This window comes from Somniosus microcephalus, chromosome 10 (assembly GCF_052327205.1).
Source record: "Somniosus microcephalus isolate GS21.2 chromosome 10, FLI_Smic_1.0, whole genome shotgun sequence".
In the NCBI taxonomy this organism is placed as follows: Eukaryota; Metazoa; Chordata; class Chondrichthyes; order Squaliformes; family Somniosidae; genus Somniosus; species Somniosus microcephalus.
The window spans coordinates 205,897,660-205,922,608 of record NC_140996.1 but is presented as its reverse complement, the minus strand read 5'-3'; the positions used below and the strand labels follow the sequence as shown (position 1 = coordinate 205,922,608).

Sequence of the window (24,949 nt, the reverse complement as noted above, 5' to 3'; positions counted from 1 at the left end):
CTCTGATGGCTACAAAGATCCTATACAAAATGAATGACAGTCTCAATGAGACTATGAACCTACAGCACAAAACACAGGCCATAATTTAGTATTAAACATGGCAATATCATTCAGACTACCCACAAGGAGAGTTGGTATGAGCGAAGTAAAAATTCACAATGGTACAGGTTTGGCAGTTATATGCCTTGCCATTACATAACAGTGACTTTACTTTAAAATTGTTGGTAAAGTGCTTTGAGACATCCTGAGGTGATGAAAGGCCAAGATCTTGGAGGAAGTGATTCCCAAAAGATAAGGTAAGTGACCTTTGCTGGAAGGGAGAATGATCTGCTCTTTGGCATAAAATGCAGTCTGAATGTTCATCAGGTGAATTAAATTCCAAACTGTATTTTTCCCAAATGGCTCAAGCTCGCTGAAGTTCGGATAATCGTGGTACGGTAGCATAGTGGTTATGTTACTGGACTAGTAATCCAGAGATAACAACAGAAAATGCTGGAAAAACTCAGCAGGTCAGGCAACATCCATGGAGAGAGAAATAGAGTCAACGTTTCAGGTCAAAACCCTTCGTCAGGACTGAAATAACACAGGAAATGAAGCAGATTAAAAGGCCAGTTTGGGGGCTGGGAAATGGGGTTGAAAGAACAAAAGAGAAGTGAAGAGACATTAAGAGGTATTCAAAACGAGATGAGATGGTGATAGGACTAGTAAAGAGACAAAAGACAGCTTTAGATTAGGTGTGAAATGCGCTGGCAGAATGAGACAGCTGCCATGTGGAAGAGAAAAAAAAGGGGGAAGGGCACAAAACAAAGGTGTGAATAAAAAGTGTAAAAATGTAATGGGGGCCGAGGTTATGATCTGAAATTGTTGAACTCCATATTGAGTCCGGAAGGCTGTAAAGTGCCTAATCGGAAGATGAGGTGCTGTTCCTCGCGCTTACGCTGGGTTTCCGTGGAACAATGCAAGAGCCCGAGTACAGTGAGGTCTAAGTGGGAATGGGGCGGTGAATTAAAATGACAGGTGACCAGAAGCTTGGGGTCATCCTTACGGACTGAATGGAGGTGTTCCGCAAAGCGGTCACCCAATCTGCGTTTGGTCTCCCCAATGTAGAGGAGACCACATCGTGAGCAGCGAACACAGTATACTAGATTGCAAGAAGTACAAATAAATCGCTGTTTCACCTGGAAGGGGTGTTTGGGGCCCTGGACAGTGGGAAGAGGGGAGGTATAAGGGCAGGTGTTGCATCTTCTGCACCTGCACAGGAAGGTGCCGGGCGAAGGGGAACTGGGCGTGATAAAGGAGTGGACTAGGGTGTCTCGGAGGGAGCGGTCCCTACGGAATGCTGAAAAGGGGAGGGAAGGGGAAGATGTGTTTGGTGGTGGGATCACGTGAGAGGCGGCGGAAATGGCGGAGGATGATCCGTTGAATGTGGAGGCTGGTGGGGTGAAAGGTGAGGACAAGAGGCACCCTATCGTGGTTCCGGGAGGGAGGGGCAGGGGTGAGGGCAGATGTGCGGGAGATAGAACGGATACGGTCGAGGGCCGTGTCAACCACGGTAGAGGGGAATCCTCGGTTGAGGAAAAAGGAAGACATGTCGGAAGCACTGGTGTGGAAGGTGGCATCGTCGGAGCAGATGTGGCGGAGACGGAGAAACTGGGAGAATGGATTAGAGTCCTTACAGGAGGTGGGGTGGGAGGAAGTGTAGTCCAGGTAGCTGTGGGAGTCAGTGGGCTTGTAGTGAGTGTTGGTCAATAACCTATCCCCAGAGATGGAGACGGAGAAGTCAAGGAAGGGAAGAGTTGGACCATGTGAAGTTGAGGGAAGGGTGGAAATTGGAGGCAGTGAATGAAACTGTCTAGTTCAGGGCGAGAGCAGGAAACGGCACCGATACAGTCATCAATGTATCGGAAAAAGGTGAGGGAGGGGACCAGAGTAGGACTGGAGCAAAGTGTTCCACATATCCCACGAAAAGGCAGGCATATCTAGGAATCCAGAGGCCTGGACTAATGATCCGAAGACATGAGTTCAAATCCCACCACGGCAGCTGGGGAATTTAAATTCAATGAATTAAATAAATCTGGAATAAAAAAGCTAGCATCAGTAATGGTGAGGATTGTTGTAAAAACCCATCTGGTTCACTAATGTCCTTTAGGGAAGGAAATCTGCCATCCTTACCCAGTCTGGCCTTTATGTCACTCCAGACCCACAGCATTGTGGTCGAATCTTAACTGCCCTCTGAAATGGTCAAGCAAGCCACTAATTGGCTCACCACCACCTTCGAGGGCAATTAGGGATGGGCAATAAATGTTGGCCTTGCCAGCGACGCCCACTGCCCGTGAATAAAAAAGAGAAAACCTAAATGATCTGAATTTGGTACCCGAATTACCCCTGAAAGCTGAAGTTCCAAAGCAAAACCCTATTTTCCTGTAGGGGTTTAGGGCCTGGCAGCAGAACTGTATTACAGCACATATTACAGCTCAGACCCTGTCTTAATATTGTTGTGGTGGAGTTTGCAGTACTGAAGTCAAATTTTTAGACTATTTTAGCCACCAAAAGCATTTTATATTGGATTAGAAAAAGAGTATCAAAATGATGGGTTGCAAAAGCTGAAAAGGTTCGAGCTTCAGATCCAGATCTGATTCAGAGCAGTCAATCTGATTTGATCTATACTGAACTGACAGTAATTATGCCATTTGTTCATGCTAATTCAAAAGTAACTGAATCTTACCTTGCTGCATCCTCTTCAATGACCAGTTTTACAAACTGCCTGGGGATATGAAGTGATAACATGCTCTCTGCCATTTGCTCCAGTATCCGTAGATGGTTCCCATCTGTTGTAGGGAAACGGTACATCCGACAGATAACCCCCCCAAACACTGCAATAAACAGGTGGAACATGTTAGATTTTGCAGACATTCTGTTGTTCAACATTTCCATTAATGGAACCACTTTAGACAAACAAACTATGACGTTTTTAAAGCTGTACGAACCCACGGTCTAGTTTCCCTAAAAATAACTGTTGATAAACCTGGTACCTAAACATTAGAAAACTGCCAAACATATTTAAAACCTTGTTTGAAGCAGGAATTTACTTTTCTTTAAAACAGTGTTATCTCTTAGATCAGAAATGAAAGTGTGACCTGGCTGTCAATGTACTTTCAGTAACTTTCCATAGTTGTTAGACTGGTATATATATTGGTTCCAGTTGTATGCTGTGCTTAAACGGAATGTGTAGGAGCATATAATGATAGTGAGTCTAGAGGTTGTGCACACTTGAGGCATAGTTTAGAGAAAAGTATAGTGGTGTTACACACTTCAGGATCAGACTGATTTATTGGCAGTGGTTACACTGCTGTACAGGGGCAACCCTAGTTCATCGAGGAATACGGTTGGATTGGTTCACTGTTCTTTTGGTGGCGGGAAGGGGATCCAGAAGGCGTACTCCTGTCTTCCTTCTAACATTCCACTTGAATATCTAAAAAATGGATTTCAAGTACAAATTGCACTTCTCCGTGAATTTACACAGCTTTAATTTGCTGTTGTTAATCAGGTCTAACTCGTGGCAATAAAGTCACTGTCTTCCGACCAGTAAGGCTTGCTTCTTTTTATTTGCAGTCATTTTACTTTCTTGTCACATGACTTCTAAATGTACATGATTTCTAAAACTGCCAGCGTTAGCTGCCTGGAGCTAAATGCACACAAATAAAGTGGAGAAAACTTATGATACAGTGGACATTTTGATCCCCTCATGTAGAACACTGGACTTGCTGGCCCAAGACAAATGATAGGAGATCACCACCTTTTTCCTCCAGAACAAGCCTTTTCACCTCCCTCAACTAGAAAGCTACAATACTCCTAAAGTTAGACTCCTCCTCAACTGTGTGAATGGGCAACAAGGGCTGTGTTTGTGCTGTGAGGCATCTACTGGATAGGTTGAGAATTGATGAGCAACATACATCCCTGAGAATCAAATCCCTGTTCAGCTGGGGTAAAAAAAAAACATGGGTAAAGACTGGACTGCCGGAGCTCATTCTAGGTTTTGAGAACTAGCAGAACTACACCATATACGAGTCTAGACAGAGTGCATCAGTACAAAATTTAACTGGCAGGTGGAAGACTCGAGGAAGTCTACAAATTTAGGTACTTTGACATGATTTACCTGATTTTAATAGCGCATCTTTCTTCAGTGAAGAGTGTTTCGAACGAATACTCAAAGATTCCGTTAAACTTTCATCAACTGGCAAAACAGTCTAAAATTACACAGGAAAAAAAAATCACAAGTTCTTCACATTTAAAAAGTTTTCCCCCCCCAATTTTCTCCCCTCTTCTGTTGTAGACAGTGACCATCGCTAAAGGTACAGTACCATTAATGCTGGCAGCCCACTTGCATATTGTCTAGGCTCACACTAATACATCAGCAGGCAATTCAACCATGGGGTACATCACAGCCACGTCTGATCCTGCCCTCAACCAATGGACAGACATGGACACTTTGCAGCAGGGATGGCAATTCGGATTGGAAAGTCTGGTTGATCTTTTTCTCCTTGTAGCCCACGAACACTGTTACATGTTCAGGTCTGCCGTTGATACCGCCCTGGGTTCAGTGGTGCCAGCTGCTCCTGTAAGTGGTTTGAGCGTCTTTATTTTTATGGCAGTTGACTCTGACTCGCCTATATCTACTTGTATGACAGTGCAACCCAGGGACATAATAGCACCCCTTGCAACCTGGACTGGGATGTGTGTGGCTTTTGTACATGTGCTTCTTCAATCTTTCTGAAGGCAGACCTAACAAACATGTCAATGAGATGAGGCTCGACATAAATCGCTAAGCAGCTTTATTTCACAATATATGAACATAATTACGATTAATTTACTTGTTTTAAATCAATGCTGCCTGTCTTTGCATAATATAAAATAACGAACACGCTACACTTTTTCTCATGATTGAATCATCCATCTTACACACAGATGCAGATCATCTGTCCGCAGTCAGGAGCACGAGACAATAAAAGCTGTAGATTTTTTCACGCTGAAATCAATGCCACTTTAGATCGGGCAATAGAGAGCTTGGTTTGCAGGCAGGATAGTTTTCCTGATGACTGACTTGTCTTATCGTGGCTGGTGAGTGAAATAATCTGAACTGACAAAATCAGTTGCATCATTTTCAAATTATCAAGGTACAGGAAACTCTCGATTTACCGGCACCTAAATAACCGGAAATCTCTGTTAACCGGCAAAATTCAGGAGTGGGTTCAGGTAAGTTTTACTTCATATTAGTCTCCGTTCCTGGATCTGTGGCTGTGTAATCGGGGTTCCTGCACTTGTTGCTAAGCAACAGGGACACTTGGTCTGTGGCCGGGGTTCCTGCACTTGTTGCTAAGCAACAGGGAAACCTGGATTTGTTGCTGTGTACGGAGCTCGCGTACCTTTTAACTATACCTCTCTAATCCGGACTTTTAGATAAACCGGCACCGCGCCGGTCCTGAATAAAAAAAGTTTCCTGTACAGTACTTAGTTAGAATATTTACCCTTCCATTAATGGTGTCAGGTGATCTGTTTACAGGAATCTTGTCTTCAACTTTGTCTTCCATCTGCCACGCTATCACAGTGATATTACCCACACGTTCACTTTCAGCAGACCTGTGGTAAAATATATTGAACATTGAAAGCAATGTAGTGAAATGGTGGGGGGAAAAGGAGGGAAGAAACAGTAAGCCTCACTAGGTTGTATTTTGGCTTGTCTAAATTTTCATTAAAACCGGTCATGTTTATATATTTTTGATGGTTGCACTGGAAATATTCCCGCTGGTAGGGGGGTCGGTAACCGGAGGACAGAGATTTAAGGTGATTAGCAAAAGAACCAGAGGGGAACATGAGGGGGAAAAAAAATTGCACAGCAAGTTATGATGATCTGGAATGCACTGGTGGAAAATAGGGTTGGAAGGCAGATTCAATAGTAACTTTCAAAAGGGAATTGGATAGATACTTGAAAAGGCAAAAACATTGCAGGGCTATGTGGAAAGGGCAGGGGAGTGGGACTAACTGGATTGCTCTTTCAAAGAGCCAGCACAGGTACAATGGGCCAAATGACCTCCTTTTGTGCTGTACGATTCTTTGAATCGGCCCAACTATTTCATTACAATCTACATAGAAGGCAAATTACTGACCGTAGTGTTAGGTGCAATCTGTGATTCTTTTCTTTCAGCAAATCCTTTACCGTGTACGTTGCAAAACCCAACAGATACATCTGGAAAATAACACAAGAAAAAAAATTGGATAAATCATGATGTACTGGTCTCTTAGATTTTATATTTTTAAACCTAAATTGACCATAATCCTGAACTAGCCATACTATTACCACAGCAGAGGAGTATAACTTCAACATGATTCCTAAAACTCCATTGGCCTCTATTCCTATCCATCTGAATTGGATTTCAAGAATGAACTGGAAGCTGAATTTGGAGACAGTGGGCTGAATTTTATGGCCTCCCGCCCAGAGGAAACGGCTCGATAGCGCCTTGAAAAAGGTGGGGGAAATGACCTGCAGCCCTGTGGCCACGGCAAGGTTTTCCCATGCCTACCGCTGGGCGGCCGGAGTGGGCCAGAGTCAGGAAGAAGATCCATTTAAAATGCTGATCGGGGTCCTATGACTTAAATTAGACCACAATTGCAATTTTTCACCTGAACAGGTCAGAGTGTGCGCCGTGCATGCTCTGCCCAGTAATCAGCAGGCCGCCCGGCCAAAGAGGAGCCCAAAGGTAAGTCTCTATTTTTGTGGCAGGAGCAATCTATATTAATGACTTGGATGAAGGGACCGAGTGTACTGTAGCCAAATTTGCTGATGATACAAAGATAGGTGGGAAAGCAAGTTGTGGGGAGGACACAGAGTCTACAAAAGGGATATAAATAGGTTAAGTGAGCGGGCAAAAATTTGGCAGATGGAGTATAATGTGGGAAAACGTGAGGTTATCCACTTTGGTAGGAAGAATAAAAAAGCAAATTCTTATTTAAATGGAGAGACTACAAAATGCTGCGATACAGAGAGATACAAGAGTCCTCGTACATGAAATACAAAAAGTTAGCATGCAGGTACAGCAAGTAATTAGGAAGGCAAATAGAATATTGGCCTTTATTTCAAGAGGGATGGAGTATAAAAGTAGGGAGGTCTTGCTACAACTGTACAGGGCACTGCTGTGAGGCCACATCTGGAGTACTGCGTCCTTATTTAAGGAGGGATATAAGTACTTGCATTGGAGGCAGTTCAGAGAAGGTTCACTAGGTTGAATCCGGAGATGAAGGGGCCGTGTTATGAAGAAAGGTTGAGACTATATTCATTGGAGTTTAGACGGATGAGAGGTGATTTTATTGAAACATACAAGATTCTGAGGGGGCTTGACAGGGTAGATGCTGAGAGGATGTTTCCCCTCGTGGGGGAATCTAGAACTAGGGGGAATAGTTTCAGAATAAGGGGTCGCCCATTTAAAACGGAGATGGAGGAAGAATTTCTTCTCTCAGAGGGTCGTGAATCTTTGGAATTCTCTATCCCAGAGAGCTGTGGAGTCACTGAAGATATTCAAGGCGGAGATTGATATATATTTGATCTACAGGGGAGTCAAGGGTCATGGAGAGCAGGCGGGAAAGTGGAGTTGAGGCCAAGATCAGATCAGCCATGATCTTATTGAATGGCGGAGCAGGCTCGAGGGGCCAAATGGCCTACTCCTGCTCCTATTTCTTATGTTCTTAGGAGTGCTCCTCCAGGCTCCACGCCACCCTAATTCTCTTTACCCCGCCCCCAAGAGATTGGGACCCCCAATATTTACTCACCTTCTGGAAAGAGGGTGCAGAGGAGATTTACGAGGATGTTGCCAGGACTGGAGAATTTTAGCTATGAGGAAAGTTTGGATAGGCTGAGGTTGTTTTCTTTGGAACAGAGGAGGTGGAGGTGAGACTTGATTGAGGTGTATAAAATTATGAGGGGCCTAGATAGAGTGGAGAGGAAGGACCTAATTCCCCTAGCAGAGAGGTCAATAACTAGGAGCATAGATTTGAAGTAGATGGATTAGAGGGAAGTTGAGAACATTTTTCACCCAGAGGGTGGTGGGGGTCTGGAACTCACTGTTTGAAACGGCGGTGAGGCAGAAACCCTCATCACATTTAAAAAGTACTTGGATATGCACTTGGAAGTGCTGTAACCTACAAAGCTACAGACCAAGAGCTGGAAAGTGGGATTAAACTGGATAGCACTTTTCTGGCTGGCACAGACACAATGGGTCGAATGGCCTTCTGTGCCGTAAATGTCTATGATTCTATGAAAATCCAATTCCCCCCCCCCCCCCCCAAAATCAGTTACCACCAACTACAGATACAAATCAGTGGCAGCACATTTATTACTATGTGAATGGGCTTTGGAAATAAGGAGTTAAGATAAATGAGGTCAGTCTGGGAATGGAGATGAATTAGGCGAGAGGAGTTTGGTCGTTTTAATAATTAAATTCAGCTAGATATAAAAATTATACTTTCAGGGAAATAACTAGCAAATCTGATGCACGGTCATTTACTAGGGAAAGGACTTCTCTGTTATGGTTACAGGAAACTTTTTTTTATCCGGCACGGACGGGACTGACGCGGTGCTGGTTCATCAAAAATTCCGGATAACCGAACGCTATAGTAAAAGATAGGGAGAGCTGACAGCTCCGTATAAAGCAACAAACCCACAAGTGTAGAACAATGGCCACAAGTTCCAATCGTCTCTGTAGCTTAGCAACAGCTGCAGCCACACCCTTGCACAGCAACAAATGGAGGAAGGCAAATACAATATGAAGTAAAACCTACTCCTGAATTTTGCTGGTTAACCGAGATTTCCGGTTATTTAGGTGCCGGTAAATCGAAAGTTTCCTGTATTATGCTGGTATTTGAGAGGCAACGATAGGTTGTAATTTAACCAAGGACGATCTCAATATAGACAGAAATTCAATTGCTGCTGAAAACGAGTGTGCAGGGGGCGGGGGGGAAAGGCGTGGCTGAACAGGTGCGCGCAGGAACTACGCAAGTCCCACCGTTGGTGATGCACTGTCATGCTGCACAGTGTGCGAGCTGATAACGGCGCAATGAGGGAAACCAGGCATCTGGGAAGATCAGGAAGTAGAATCAGTATGGGTGGAGATAAGGAATAACAAGGGGCAGAAAACACTGGTAGGAGTAGTATACAGGCCCCCTGAACAGTAGCTATACAGTTGGACAGAATATTAATCAAGAAATAGTTGGAGCTTGCAACAAAGGTAATGCAATAATCTTGGGGGACTTTAATCTTCATATAGACTGGGCAAATCAAATTGGCAAAGGTTGTCTGGAGGAAGAGTTCATGGAATGCATTCGGGACAGTTTCCTAGAACAACAGGTCATGGAACCAACAAGGGAACAGGCTATATTAGATCTTGTATTGTGTAATGAGACAGGGTTAATTAACAATCTCATAGTAAAGGATCCTCTGGGGCAGAGTGATCATAATATGATAGAATTTCACATTAATTTTGAAAGTAACTTCCCAAGTCCGAAACTAGAGTCTTAAACTTAAAGCCAATTACATAGGTATGAGGGGCGAGTTGGCGAAGGTAGATTGGAAAAATAGATTAAAAGGTATGGCGGTAGATAAGCAGTGGCTCGCATTTAAAGAAATATTTCATAATTCTCAACAAAAATACATTCCATTGAGAAACAAAAAGTCCATGGGAAAAGAGACCCAACCGTGGCTAACTAAAGAAGTTAAGGATAGCATTAGATTGAAAGAAGCTTATAATGTTGCAAAGAATAATAAGCCTGAGGATTGGGAGAGTTTCAGAAACCAGCAAAGGTTGACCAAAAAATTGGTAGAAAAGGAATAGAATATGAGAGAAAACTATCAAGAAATATAAAAGCAGATTGTAAGAGTTTCTACAAGTATGTAAAAAGGAAAAAAGAGTAGCAAAAGTAAACGTTGGTCCCTTAGAGGCTGAGACAGGAGAAATTATTATGGGGAATAAGGAAATGGCAGAAATGTTAAACAAATATTTTGTATCTGTCTTCACACTAGAATTCACAAAAAGCATACCAAAAATGGTGGGGAAACAAGGGTCTAATGAGGGTGAGGAACTTAACGTAATTAATAAGTAGAGAAAAAGTACTAGAAAAACTAACGGGACTAAAAGCTGACAAATCCCCTGAACCTGATGGCCTACATCCTAGGGTTCTAAAAGAGGTAGCTAAAGAGATAGCGGATGCATTGGTTTTGATCTTCCAAAATTCCCTAGATTCTGGAATGGTCCCAGCGGACTGGAAGGTCGCAAATGTAACACCGCTATTCAAGAAAGGAGGGAGAGAAAAAAAAACAGGGAACTACAGACCAGTTAGCCTGACATCAGTTGTCAGGAAAATGCTAGAATCCATTGTTAAGGAAGTGGTATCAAGTCACTTAGAAAATCATAACATGATTAGGCAGAGTCAACATGGTTTTATGAAAGGGAAATCATGTTTGACAAATTTATTCGTTTTTTGAGGATGTAACTGGCAGGATAGATAAAGGGGAACCAGTGGATGTAGTATATTTGGATTTCCAAAAAGGCATTCGATAAGGTGCCACATAAAAGGTTATTACACAAGATTAGGGCTCATGGGGTTGGGGGTAATATAGTAGCATGGATAGAGGACTGGTTAACGGACAGACAACAGAGAGTAGGGATAAACGGGTTTTTTTCAGGTTGGCAGGCTGTAACTGGTGGGGTGCTGCAAGGTCAGTGTTGGGGCCTCAGCTATTTACAATCTATATTAATGACCTAAATGAAGGGACCGAGTGTAATGTATCCAAGTTTGCTGATGATACAAAGCTAGGTGGGACAGTAAGCTGCGAGGAGAACAGAGTCTACAAAGGGATATAGATAGACTAAGTGAGTGGGCAGTAAGGTGACAGAGGGAGTATAATGTAGGGAAATATGAGGTTATTCACTTCAGTAGGAAGAATAGAAAAACAGAATATTTTTTAAATGGCAAGAAACTTTCAAATGTTGGTGTTGAGAAAGATATGGGTGTCCTCGTGCAAAAAACACAGAAAACTAGCATGCAGGTACAGCAAGCAATAAGGAAGGCAAATGGCATGTTGGCCTTTATTGCAAGGGGATTGGAGTATAAGAGTAAGGAAGTCTTGCTACAATTGTACAGGGCCTTGGTGAGACCACATCTGGAGTACTGTGCACAGTTTTGGTCATATTATCTAAGGAAGGATATACTTGCTTTGGAGGCGGTGCAACGAAGGTTCACTAGATTGATTCCTGGGGTGAGAGGGCTGTCCTATGATGAGAGATTGTGTAGAATGGGCCTATACTCTCTGGAGTTTAGAAGAATGAGAGGTGATCTCATTGAAACATACAAGATTCTGAAGGGGATTGACAGGGTAGATGCTGAGAGGTTGTTTCCCCTGGCTGGAGTGTCTAGATCTAGGGGGCATAGTCTCAGGATAAAGGGGTAGGCCATTTAAGACTGAGATGAGGAGGAATTTCTTCACTCAGAGGGTTGTGAATCTTTGGAATTCTCTGCCCCAGAGGGCTGTGAATACTGAGTCTTTGACTATATTCATGGCTGAGAGAGATAGATTTTTGGACTCTAGGGGAATGGAGATTGGGCAGGAAAGTGGAGTGGAGGTCGAAGATCAGCCATGATCTTATTGAATGGCGGAGCAGGCTCGAGGGGCAGTATGCCCTACTCCTGCTCTTACTTCTTAAGTTCTTATGTCCTGTGTGAACAGGGAAAGCAACTGTGCATCTCCTTAACCAATCAGATTGCAGGATTGTGAAATTAACAGCACAAGGACGGAGGAGGAAATGTAAATTGGAGTGGGCGAATTGAATGCCAAATCAGGTACAGAAAGATTGGGTTGAGAGAGAGAGAGAGAAAAAAAATAGACAAAGGTAAAGTTAAAAGTTTTTAATTTAAAATTTTACATTAAAAAAAAATAAACAATTAAAACCTGAAGGAATGAGACACCACACTTGGAATAGTTAATTTTCAGTGCCAGAGAGGTTTATTGGCATAAAAGAATCTGACAGCTAATCCAGGCTTAATTAAATAGGCACGGACCTTAAATGGCTCAAACGGGCTCCTTGCGTCACTTCAGACCAGCTCGAACTTTCAGTAGTTCGTATCTACTGCGTTAGTACAGCAACTTCACGCCGTTCAATGTATTTCAATGGTGAGCCAGACAGCAAGATGAAGCTAACACGGAGTGCTGCATCTCAAGACAGCAACTTCTGGATTTCCGCAATTAACTGCTCATCTGCCCTTGCCTGAAGTTACTGTAGAATTTGTGCTAAATAACAGTGAAGGCCATTTGCCTCACCTTTATTTTTACAGCAAGTTGTGGGCCAATGAGTGTGTTGATTGGAATTCTTAAAGACCAAATGAAGAGCTCGAACGCGTTGCGGGTTTGACCAGCAAGTTCTTAATGGGCAACAGCTGGCCTTTTTTTTTTTTTAAATAGCTCTTATCGCTAAAGTGTAGACTATTTGTTGATCGATTGTTGGGTAGGTGGTAAAGTGGCTCAACGTCTCCAATGTACTGCACCATGAGGTGGTAGCACATCTTGCGATCATCTACAATGAGTCAGATTTCCTTAGTGCCACAAGTCAGAAGGTTCTCCACAGAGGGAACAAAAGCTGGTGGGAGTCACCCTGCGTCGCTGTTTAACTGCTATCAGTGGCTTTTTTCAGAGACTGTACAGAAGCCAGGGATCCTCTCAACTAGGTATGATGTGCACAAGGACAATCCAGGGGAAAGGGAACCAGCAGCGACTGGATACATAGTTCCTTTTCTAGATGATTACAAGGAGCTCATGTGTGATGTTAAATATTTTGTGTTAAGAGTTTAATTGACCTAATCTTACAGGACCGGTGAGAAGATGAAAGAATTTCATACATTTTTGCAAGTTAAACATGAGCAATTTATGTTATTCCCTAATAACAACAGAAAATGCTGGAAAAACTCAGGTGGTCAGGCAACATCCGTGGAGAGAAATTTGAGTTGACGTTTCGGGTCAAACCCTTCATCAAAACTGGAAAGAAAAGATAGATCGGAGGCAGGGCTGCGATCAGACAAAAGAATAAAAGAAACAAAAGAAGAGACAATAAAAAGGTATTAGAAGCTAGATGAGATGGTAATAGGCTGAGATTAGGTGTAAAGTGTACTGGCAGGGCAAGAGATAGCTGCCAGGCGTGAGAGGAAAACAAAAGGAAAGGCGGGGGGGGGGGGGGGGGGGGGGGAAAGGAGTGGAAAAATTACAAGAAAAAATGAAATAGGGGCCGAGGTTATGATCTGAAATTGTTGAACTCGATATCGAGTCCGGAAGGCTGCAGAGTGCCTAATCGGAAGATGAGGTGCTGTTCCTCGAGTTTACGTTGAGCTTCTGTGGAACAATACAAGAGGCCAAGGACGGTGAGGTCCGAGTGGGAATGGAGCGGTGAATTAAAATGACAGGCGACCGGAAGCTCGGGGTCACTCTTACGGACTGAACGGAGGTGTTCCGCAAAGCGGTCACCCAATCTGCGTTTGGTCTCCCCAATGTAGAGGAGACCGCATCGTGAGCAGCGAATACAGTATACTAGATTGCGAGAAGTACAAGTAAATCGCAGTTTCACCTGGAAGGGGTGTTTGGGGCCCTGGACAGTGGGAAGGGGAGAGGTATAGGGGCAGGTGTTACATCTCCTCCGCTTGCACGGGAAGGTGCCAGGCGAAGGGGAAGGGCTGTTTGGGGTGATAGAGGAGTGGACTAGGGTGTCTCGGAGGGAGCGGTCCCTGCGGAATGCTGAAAGGGGAGGGGAGGGGAAGATACGTTTGGTGGTGGGATCACTTTGGAGGTAGCGGAAATGCCGGAGGACGATCCGTTGAATGTGGAGGCTGGTGGGGTGAAAGGTGAGGACAAGGGGAACCCTATCATGGTTCCGGGAGGGAGGGGCAGGGGTGAGGGCAGAAGTGCGGGAGATAGAACTGACATGGTCGAGGGCAGTGTCAACCACGGTAGAGGGGAATCCTCGGTTGCAGAAAAAGGAAGACATGTCTGAAGCACTGGTGTGGAAGGTGGCATCGTCGGAGCAGATACGGCGGAGACGGAGAAACTGGGAGAATGGAATAGAGTCCTTACAGGAAGCGGGGTGGGAGGAAGTGTAGTCCAGGTAGCTGTGGGAGTCAGTGGCTTGTAGTGAATATTGGTCGATAACCTATCCCCAGAGATGGAGACGGAGAAGTCGAGGAAGGGAAGGGAAGAGTCAGAGATGGACCATGTGAAGGTGAGGGAAGGGTGGAAATTGGAGGCAAAGTGAATGAAATTGTCAAGTTCGGGACGAGAGCAGGAAACGGCACCGATGCAGTCATCAATATTTCGGAAAAAGAGGTGAGGGAGGGGACCCGAGTAGGACTGGAACAAAGATTGTTCCACATAGCCCACGAAAAGGCAGGCATAGCTAGGACCCATGCGGGTGCCCATGGCAACGCCTTTGATTTGGAGGAAATGAGTGGAGTTAAAGGAGAAGTTGTTCAATGTGAGAACAAGTTCAGCCAGGCGGAGGAGGGTGGTGGTGGATGGGGACTGGTCGGGCCTCTGTTCAAGGAAGAAGCGAAGCGCCCTCAGGCCATCCGGGTGGGGGATGGAGGTATAGAGGGATTGTACGTCCATGGTGAAAAGGAAGCGGTTGGGGCCAGGAAACTGGAAACTGTTAAAGTGGCGGAGGGCGTCTGAAGAGTCGCGGATGTAGGTGGGAAGAGACTGGACAAGGGGAGAAAAGATAAAGTCGAGATAGGAAGAGATAAGTTCCGTGGGGCAAGAACAGGCTAAAACGATAGGTCTACCAGGGCAGTCCTGTTTGTGGATCTTGGGAAGGAGGTAGAAGCGGGCTGTGCGGGGTTGGGGAGCTATGAGGTTGGTGGCAGCGGGGGGGAAGATCTCCAGAGGAGATGAGGTCATTTTCCGATACATTGATGACTGTATCGGTGCCGTTTCCTGCTCTCGTCCCGAACTTGACAATTTCATTCACTTTGCCTCCAATTTCCACCCTTCCCTCACCTTCACATGGTCCATCTCTGACTCTTCCCTTCCCTTCCCTTCCTCGACTTCTCCGTCTCCATCTCTGGGGATAGGTTATCGACCAATATTCACTACAAGCCCACTGACTCCCACAGCTACCTGGACTACACTTCCTCCCACCCTGCCTCCTGTAAGGACTCTATTCCATTCTCCCAGTTTCTCCGTCTCCGCCGTATCTGCTCCGACGATGCCACCTTCCACACCAGTGCTTCCGACATGTCTTCCTTTTTCCACAACCGAGGATTCCCCTCTACAGTGGTTGACACAGCCCTCGACCGTGTCAGTTCTATCTCCCGCACTTCTGCCCTCACCCCTGCCCCTCCCGGAACCACGATAGGGTTCCCCTTGTTCTCACCTTTCACCCCACCAGCCTCCACATTCAACGGATCATCCTCCAGCATTTCCGCTACCTCCAAAGTGATCCCACCACCAAACGTATCTTCTCCTCCCCTTTCAGCATTCCGCAGGGACCGCTCCCTCCGAGACACCCTAGTCCACTCCTCTATCACCCCAAGCAGCCCTTCCCCTTCGCCTGTCACCTTCCCGTGCAAGCGGAGATGTAACACCTGCCCCTATACCTGCCCCCTTCCCACTGTCCAGGGCCCCAAACACCCCTTCCAGGTGAAACAGCGATTTACTTGTACTTCTTGCAATCTAGTATACTGTATTCGCTGCTCACGATGCGGTCTCCTCTACATTGGGGAGATCTATCTTTTCTTTCCAGTTTTGATGAAGGGTTCGACCCGAAACGTCAACTCAAATTTCTCTCCACGGATGTTGCCTGACCTGCTGAGTTTTTCCAGCATTTTCTGTTATTTCGGATTTCCAACATCCACAGTATTTTGCTATCGTACTTATGTTATTCCCTTATCAGTAGTGCCACCTACTGGAGAAGAGGGTGAATAGCTGGTGCATTGCTTAATAGAAAAATTATTATATATACACCAATTGATTGAGTTTTTGAAAGCAGATAGAGGGGAGATTTTTTCTTCTCTCTTGCTCCCAACTTCTCAATCACGATCACCTCCCCAGGGCCTGGTGGCGTCATTCATCAGCTTCCACAAGGAATGCTGGGAGGAAGTCTAATGTTATAATAAGGCTGCCAATTACCCAGCTGTGAACTTTTATTGAACATCCAGTGGGAACGGGCAGAAGGAGGACTGTGCCCTACAGTCCAGCAACGATAAGTGAAGGTCATAGTCTATTTCAGCTCATGCACCTGTGAGGTTAAGACAGATTTTATCTGGGAATATTGCACAGGTTACGTTCTGTAAATTGGAGGTAGCTCTCCAGTAAGACTGGATTGGTAAGTGTTGGAAGTTATGGGATACCGTATCAAAGGCATTACCTTTCTAGATTTTGACCATTTTTCCACCAAAAGGATTTGGGAATAATAGGAGAGATGTTATTCCACCCCAAAGGCTCCCAAACAATATTCACACCAAAGGGGGATGGAATGTCTTTTCTTATTGAAATTAGCTTCATGCAAAGGACAATGGGAGGGGGTACGAGAGCTGGCTTGATTAGTAGCTCTTCTGGCCAACCCCTTGACAGGGGGAGGGGTCATGAACCAAACCCCAACTTCCTGTGAGGATGGCAAATAGGTGAACAAAAACTTCATGCGAGGGTCTTCACTGAAGTGACACGGTAGAAGCATAGAAGATAGGAGCAGGAGTAGGCCATTCGGCCCCTCGAGCCTGCTCCGCCATTCAATGCGATCATGGCTGATCATCCAAATTCAGTACCCTGTCTTCTCCCCATATCCCTTGATCCCTTTAGCCTTAAGAAATATATCCAACTCCTTCTTGAATATATTTAATGAACTGGCCTCCACCGCCCTCTGTGGCAGAGAATTCCACAAGTTCACCACTCTCTGGGTGAAGAGATGCTGGAGGGTAGTTAGAAGGCATCTCGTTTAAGTCAACTAAGATGCCAACTGATGTGGGGAAGCATGACCTATTCATTATTTTGTATCATGATATGAAGTTAAGTTGTATTGATTGTAATAAGTGAATTTGATCATAAACTGTTGCTCTATTTGTTCACGTGCTGAGAAATAAAGCAGCTTAATGATTTACCTCACCAAGTGTTTGTTTGGTCTGCCTTGAGAGAGTTTGAAGAAGTATACATGTGAAAGAAATGAATATCCAATCCAGGCCATAAGGGAGTGTTATTGTTACACTCCTAGATTAGTGGGACAGAGCTGTGGAGGGATGTGAAAATGAACATGAAGTTGATGCACTAGAGAACATGGAGAAGGTGAGCTTGGTGGGTGATGCAAATGCGACAGCATTTGAGAAAGGACCAGGGACAGAGTTCTGGATTAATTGGATTTTGTGAAAGTTAGAGAGTGGAGGCTGGTGAGGCGGCTAGTCCATAAATCAATTCTAGAGGCGATCATTAAATGGTACATACCCATAAGCATTACCTTCCCCCAATCCAATAGCTTACTAGGAACTAATGACTGCAGATGAGTCAAGCAAAAATGTTTGATTTTATTGTACTGCATATTAATGTCATTTGACAGTAAAATGCTGATTCAAGCATAACATTGGTCTCAAATTTTAAACTTAGGTTTTTTTTTTATTATACAGTATACACAAAGTGGCAGCCTTTCATTACCTCGCCCAAATGGGCTTTCTTCATGCGTGAGCCTAGACAAGGAGTGTCAGCACAATAATCAATCTCAAAGTCCAATCCCATTCTCACCCAAAGTCCACATAGCAAAATCAGCAGACGGCAATCAAGAGCATGAACATTGACCGATTCGACCTCTCGAGTTCAAAAGCGCGGAGCCCAATTGTACTGCTGTAACTACCAATTCCATTGAGATCTAACTAACTCAAGCACAGCTAAGGAATCGAACTTCCGACTCTCTTGGCCTGATGCTGCCGTACTATACCATCTCGTTAACGACTGAGCCATCAAATCTTGGTCAATGTTATTATTCTTTCTGCAATGTATGCTCACTGCTGAACATCTTTCCAAATATTTCATTGTTTGCCCATTTTGATTCAGCAGAAAATGCAATACCTCATATAATTTGTGTATCATGAAGCCTGACATCGGTAGTGGGGAAAATGCTAGAGTCCATTATAAAAGATGTAATAGCAGAGCACTTGGAAAACAGTGACAGGATCGGACAAAGTCAACATGGATTTACAAAAGGTAAATCGTGCTTGACTAATCTACTGGAATTTTTTGAGGATGTAACTGGTAAAATAGATAAGGGAGAACCAGTGGATGTGGTGTATTTGGACGTTCAAAAGGCTTTCGATAAGGTCCTGCATAAGAGATTAGCATGTAAAGTTAAGGCACATGGGATTGGGGGCAAGGTATTGACTTGGATAGAGAACTGGTTGGCAGACAGAAAGCAAAGAGTTGGAATAAACGGCTCTTTTTCCGAGTGGCAGGCAGTGACTAGTGGGGTACCGCAGGGATCAGTCCTTGGACCCCAGCTATTCACAATATATATTAATGATCTGGACGAGGGAACTAGATGTAATATCTCCAAGTTTGCAGATGACACAAAGCTGGGTGGGCGTGCGTGCTGTGAGGAGGATGCCGAGAAACTCCAGTATGATTTGGACAGATTGGGTGATTGGGCAGAAGCATGGCAGATGCAATATAACGTGGATAAATGTGAGGTTATCCACTTTGGTGGCAAAAACAAGGCGGCAGATTATTATCTGAATGGCAATAGATTGGGAGAAGGGGAAGTGCAACGAGACCTGGGCGTCCTTGTGCACCAGTCGCTGAAGGTAAGCATGCAGGTGCAGCAGGCGGTTAAGAAGGCAAATGGTATGTTGGCCTTCGTAGCAAGAGGGTTTGAGTAAAGGAACAAGGATGTCTTGCTGCAGTTGTACAGGGCCTTGGTGAGACCACATCTTGAGTATTGTGTGCAGTTTTGGTCACTTATCTGAGGAAGGATGTTCTTGCCATGGAAGAAGTGCAGCGAAGATTCACCAGACTGATACCTGGGATGGCAGGAATGAAGTATGAGGAGAGATTGGGTTGATTGGGCTTATACTCGCTGGAGTTTAGAAGAATGAGGGGGGATCTCATTGAAACTTATAAAATTCTAACAGGACTGGACAGACTAGATGCAGGAAGGATGTTCCCGATGGTTGGGGAGCCCAGAACCAGGGGTCACAGTCTAAGGATAAGGGGTAAGCCATTTAGGACAGAGATGAGGAGGAATTTCTTCACCCAGAGAGTGGTGAACCTGTGGCATTCTCTACCACAGAAGGCAGTAGAGGCCAATTCATTAAATATATTCAAGAAAGAGTTGGATATATTTCTCAAGGCTAAAGGGATCAAGGGATATGGGGAGAAGGCAGGGACAGGGTACTGAATTTGGATGATCAGCCCCGATTGCATTGAATGGCAGAGCAGGCTCGAGGGGCCGAATGGCCTACTCCTGCTCCTATCTTCTATATTTCTATGTCAATGAATGAATACAATATACCAGAGGGAGAATGGTGAGCCGAATTGCAATTATGTTCTATGATCTGATGGTGGAAGCTTTTATATTAATAAATAGCAGTTCTACACATAACAACAGAGGCAGATATTGTAGCACTTACTGTTCCCTGAGATCTGTCCTTGACATCATACACTGAAAGTTTAATTTGTGTCATTTGATTAATGAGAGAATCCTGGAAAAATGCAACACTGCTTAGAAATATGGGATTGTTGGTACCCTGCAAGGAAAGGAGGAAACAATTAATACATTAATCCTAAAGACAAAAGGGGGAAAAATTCAGTATCAACCATTTTGGGGTGTTAACATCGCCTGGGCGCTAACTTTAGCGCCTGGCGCTAATCGATCGCGAAATTCAGTTTTAGCGCCCCAAGAAGAAAGTGCAGTGCTAAATCAAGTGCTACACTTCCTTCTTGGAGTGCTAACCCCGACTATTGGGGCGGTGCGTTCTGCAGCACGGCGCACTGGGCCACTTAGTGCTGCCGCATGGAAGGGCTCTTCCCCTCATTAAAGGGAAGGGCCAAAGCCCACAACTCTGCCGGGCCCTACCTAGACCACCGGGGAGCGGGGTGCCGTGCCAGCAACCCGGCACTCAAGAGGAGCACCGGGCTGCCAGATCGCAGCACGGACCCCGCGTTCAAAGACGCAACAGTAGGTCGGCCAATTTTTTCCCCCACGCCCACTACCTTCCCTTTAGTTAGTGTCCCGTGAGCCTCCTGCTGCTCCATTCGCGCCCCCTTAATCGGTCACCGTCATCGCCCAGCGCAGATTCAGGGGGCGCGAGCCAATTTTGTAGGCGGGGCAAAAAATGGGGCGCTGCGCACGGTGATGACGTCATCATCGCCTGCGCAGTGGAGCGGGGCACTACTGCTTACCGCCTCCGCTAAACTCCCGCTGAATTTTGCGGGAGTCGTTAGTGGTGCTCCGCCCAGGCAAAAAGTCGTTAACGAGAGGCGCAAATGCACCGAATTTCTAGCCCAAAGTCTTGTCGTAAGAACATAAATAGTAAAGCACAAGAAGAGGCCCATTCAGCGGATTAAAGCTCCTTTTATGAATGACTTTGTCCTCTCTTGGCTCAACAGTGCTGATTTCAATTGCATTTCAGCCTAACATGCTCAACTTTACCTGGTAGTTTTAAATAAATGTTCATCATTCAGTTGAGTAAAGACATTTTATTGTAATATACATGTAATTGTTTTAAGTTTACTTTCCATCAACTTTAATTTATAATTCTTTAGATGGTTTACCCAACTTACAACAACTTGCATTTGAATAGTGCTTTGAACATAGAAAAACATCCAAAGGCACTTCAGAGGTGTAGTCAAACAAAAATGGATGCCGGCCAAAGGAGGAGATATTAAGAGTAACCAAAATTTTTATCAAAGAGGTGGGCTCTAAGGAGGTTCTTAAATGAGGAGAGGCAGGTGGAAAGGAAGACGAATTTAAGGGAGGTAATTCCACAGCTTGGGACGAAGGCATGGGTGGGGCAAAGGGTAGAGGGATGTACAAGAAACCAGAGTCAGAGGAACAAAGAGTCCTGAGGGCTCTGTCGGAGGTTATATGGATAAGAATGAGCAAGGCAATGAAGGGATTTGAACACAAAGATGAGAATTTTAAACTGGGGATGTTGGACATTGGGAGCCAATGCAGCAAGACTGGACTGATAGATGAGTAGAATAGAATACGGGCAGCAAAGTTTTGGACAAGCTGAAGTTTATAGAGCGTGAGAGGCAGACTAGGGAAAGCATTGGAATAGTCGAGTCTGGAGGTGACAAAGGCATGGATGAAAGTTTCAGCATCAGACGGGCTGAGCAGGGGCACAAGTGGGTGGTTATGGAGCTGGAAGTAGGTGGTTTTTGAGATGAAAAGGACATGTGTAACGCTAGTTTATTCTTCCTAGCTCATATTGGAATCAATTCCAGGATAAGCATGTTATACAGCACTGATTGAAGGGTATCAATGTAACTATATATTTCCATTAGCAATAAAAACTACGAATCAATTTTTCTAACATGCGCAAGTGGGACAAAAAGTGCAAACTTAAAAAAAAAAAAAACTACAAGCACTGGAGAAAGTGCAACTTTTTTTTTACATGATAGCAGAACTGAGATGGTACAACTATCAGGAAATGTTGAACAGGCTGTATCTCTTTTTTTTATATAGAGAAGAGACGATCCGATAGAAATCTTTAACTCGCTACCACATGGAGTGGTTGAGGTGAATAACATTGATGCATTTAAGGGGAAGCTCGATAAGTACATGAGGGAGAAATGAATAGAAGGATATGTTGATAGGGCGAGATCGAGTAAATATAGAGTTGGAGGAAGTGCGTGTGGAGCATAAACTCTGACCCGTTTCTGTACTGTGAATTCAATGTACTGTGAATTCTGTGTAAATCAGATAAAAAGATCAACACATCACAACAGATGGCTAAACTCACCTCTATAATCTCAGTTTGTACATGTTTTGTCCAGAAGGCTTGTGGAGGGGTCGTCACACTTACTGCTACAAAACTATTAGGTTTTCGGTCCAAAGAGGGAGTGATCAATTCACTGCAAGCTATAGGAGTAGAAACAATCAAAAGCATAAATTTGTTTTCATTTCAAAGCGGCAGTGTTTGGAACTGTTTAATGATTTTTTTTCATTTAAATGTTAACTATATTAATGGAACAGTAGTCAACATGTCTTTGAAAATACTATGGGAACAATTACTTTTTATTAAAATAGCTCAGTGACCTTAAAGTAATATGTCCATTATATGCCTTGTTTAAAATACATCTAGTATATCCTCTGGACAGCAACTAACAAGGAACACAGGAACACGAGCGAGGCTATTGAGCCCGTTCTGCTATTCAATCAGATTATGGCTAATTTGTAACTCAACTCCAGCTAGCTGCTTATGCGTCGCATCCCAATACCCTTAACTAACAAAAATCTACCGATCTCAGTCTTGCAAATTTCAATTGACCTGGCATCTCTCTGATCAGCTCATACTTTTCCAAGTGCTCAGTCACTCCGTCTCTGATGATAGTTGTACATCCCCACAACTGAAGGGTATGTAGTTATTTGGTTTCTCCCTCCCTCCATTCTTAAATAATGGAGTGACATTTGCAATTTGCCAATCCAAAAAAGGTACAATTCCTGAGTCTGGAGAACTCTGGAAAAGTATGACTAACACATCAGCAATTTCCTCACCTATTTCCTTTTAATAATGGTGGAAACCATCATGTCCTGGAGACTTGTCTAACTTAAATCCCATTATTTTCTCTATTACAATATACTTATATTTTTAAGTTGCCTTGTACCACTGGTATTTTGCACTCTTCCTCCACTATGAAAACAGATACAAAGAAAGTACTCATTGAAAAAGTATGCCATTTCCTTATTGTCCATTAGAGTGCCACCAGTATGTGACATCAATAGGCTCACATTCCTCTTAAACACTCTTTCTGAATATATTTATAAAAACTTTGCTGTTATCTTTGATATCCCTTGCAAGTTTTTTTATATTCCCTTTTTACAGCTCATTATTTTTGTATCATTTCGTTGCTTTTTATAGCTATCTCAGTCTGCAGGATTTCCATTTTCCCTTGCATTTGTGAAAGGCTTTTCTTTTAGCTTAATACTGTCTCTTACCTCATTTGTTGACCATGGTTTGCTTAGCTAGGCAAGTGGCTTTTTTTGACTTTTAGGGGTACTTATTTGAATGCTTCCCACTGTTCGTCTATAGGTTCACCCATTAACAGTTCAGCCCAGTTTACTGCTCCTGCTCATTCCATCGAAGTTTGCCTTACTTAAATTTAACACTCACCCGTCTCTCTCAAACCTAGCATCAAATTCAGTTATATTAAGATCACTAATTGCAAGATGCTCCCTTACCGTCAGATTGTTAACTAATTCTGGTTCGTTACTCATCATGAAATCTAGTATGGCCAGTTCCTTTGCCGGTTCTAAAACATATTGTTCCAGAAAACTGTCCCAAATATCTTCCAGAAATTCAATGCCTTTACTACTTGAGCTGTTCTGCTTCTCCAAGTCTGTGAAAATTAAAATTTCCCTATACAATCCTTGTTTGTGCTGCATAATTTCCTGATCTCCGCATTTCTGCATCCATCACAGCACTATCAGGATTCTAGTCCATTCGCGGTCAGTTCATGTATTGGTTTCATATGGCACCCAGATACCTCTCTGCCCCCTCTTCACCCCGGTCTAGTTTAAATGCTTTACAATAGCTATCTCTACGTTCCTTGCTGGTCTCATGGTTCCTGCTGTTAAGGCACAGATCTTATTTTCTAACCGATTCTCCATTGCCTGTATGCAGGAGGTGCATGTCTAACAAGACTGGCACGTAAACAGTAAGCGGGTAGCAAGAGGCGGGGCGGAGCCTATTGGGGACAAAGGAGGCGATATATGCTTAGCGGTGCAGGGCAAGGCTAAAATACTCAATGAGTACTTTGTATCAGTGTTTACTAAGGAGGTGGATGCTGACAACAATATTGGTAGAAGTAGAAAAGGTAGAAGCAATGGAAGTGGCGAAGTAGTTACTTAGGAAATAGCCTCATTATTGTTACACTAACTTGCTAGCCATTGTTTAGATCCTGTCTTCCAAATGAACTGATTTTCTTTACCAAGCACTGAAGGTATGCATGAGAACATTAACCACCATTTGTTATGTTTTGAGGTGATCCTCACATCTCTTTGATTGTTTCCTATATTGTTAACCCCAAATGAGACACCACTACTGGTTCTGTTCCTATTTTCTTCAGTAGTCCTTCTATCATTCCTCAAAGTGCAAAGCTCTAGCTCCAGGGAGGCAACTTACCACCCTGTGAGTTTTCTCTTTGTAACACACACACCTAACCACTTTAAAAAAACAAAACAAGTTCCTTATGACCAAGGGAAAATTGGATAAATATTTAAAGAGGATGATACAGGGGTATGGTGTATGTGTGGAGGCAACGAGATTATTAGACTGCAATAGAATGAACCGGCACAGACACAAAGGGCCAAATAGCCTCCCACTGTTCTGCAAATGTCTGTGGTTCCATGGACCACTATCTCCCAGTCTTGTAGCGTGCTCCCATCTCACACTTCTTGCCAACTTCTTTCCTAATCTGTACCTGCAATGAAGGCCGGTATCTGTTCATTACAGCAATCTCCCAATTAACCAGTGACCTTTGTTTCTCGGTTGACCCTTTATTTACTTTTTGCTGAAACTATTTATTTCATTTTAATTTAATAGTTTGATGACAAACATATTATACAAGCAAAATCCATATCTAATCTGTATCAGTTTAACCCTTTCGTCCTACAAAATGCAAATCTTTTCAGATCACACACTTCCTCCGGCTATCCTTTGCGTGCCAGTA

The 24,949-nt window shown here is 43.9% G+C and overlaps 1 protein-coding gene across 15 annotated transcripts in view; it reads right to left on the bottom strand.

The window, feature by feature from the left end:
- Window positions 1-24,949, bottom strand: part of LOC147112036 (inositol polyphosphate-4-phosphatase type I A) — a 268,422-nt gene that overhangs the window by 69,384 nt on the left and 174,089 nt on the right. For all 15 annotated transcript variants that reach the window (XR_015079801.1, XM_085999519.1, XM_085999514.1 and 12 more), the window contains 6 exons: window positions 22,021-22,139; window positions 19,684-19,800; window positions 6,165-6,244; window positions 5,526-5,637; window positions 4,157-4,247; window positions 2,726-2,873 (listed from right to left, as the gene is read on the bottom strand). Coding sequence is in view for 14 of the 15 variants with exons in the window: in XM_085999519.1 (XP_085855645.1) it covers window positions 2,726-2,873; window positions 4,157-4,247; window positions 5,526-5,637; window positions 6,165-6,244; window positions 19,684-19,800; window positions 22,021-22,139 (667 nt within the window). In the remaining variant the exon portion in view is untranslated. The remainder of the gene's footprint in view (window positions 1-2,725; window positions 2,874-4,156; window positions 4,248-5,525; window positions 5,638-6,164; window positions 6,245-19,683; window positions 19,801-22,020; window positions 22,140-24,949) is intronic.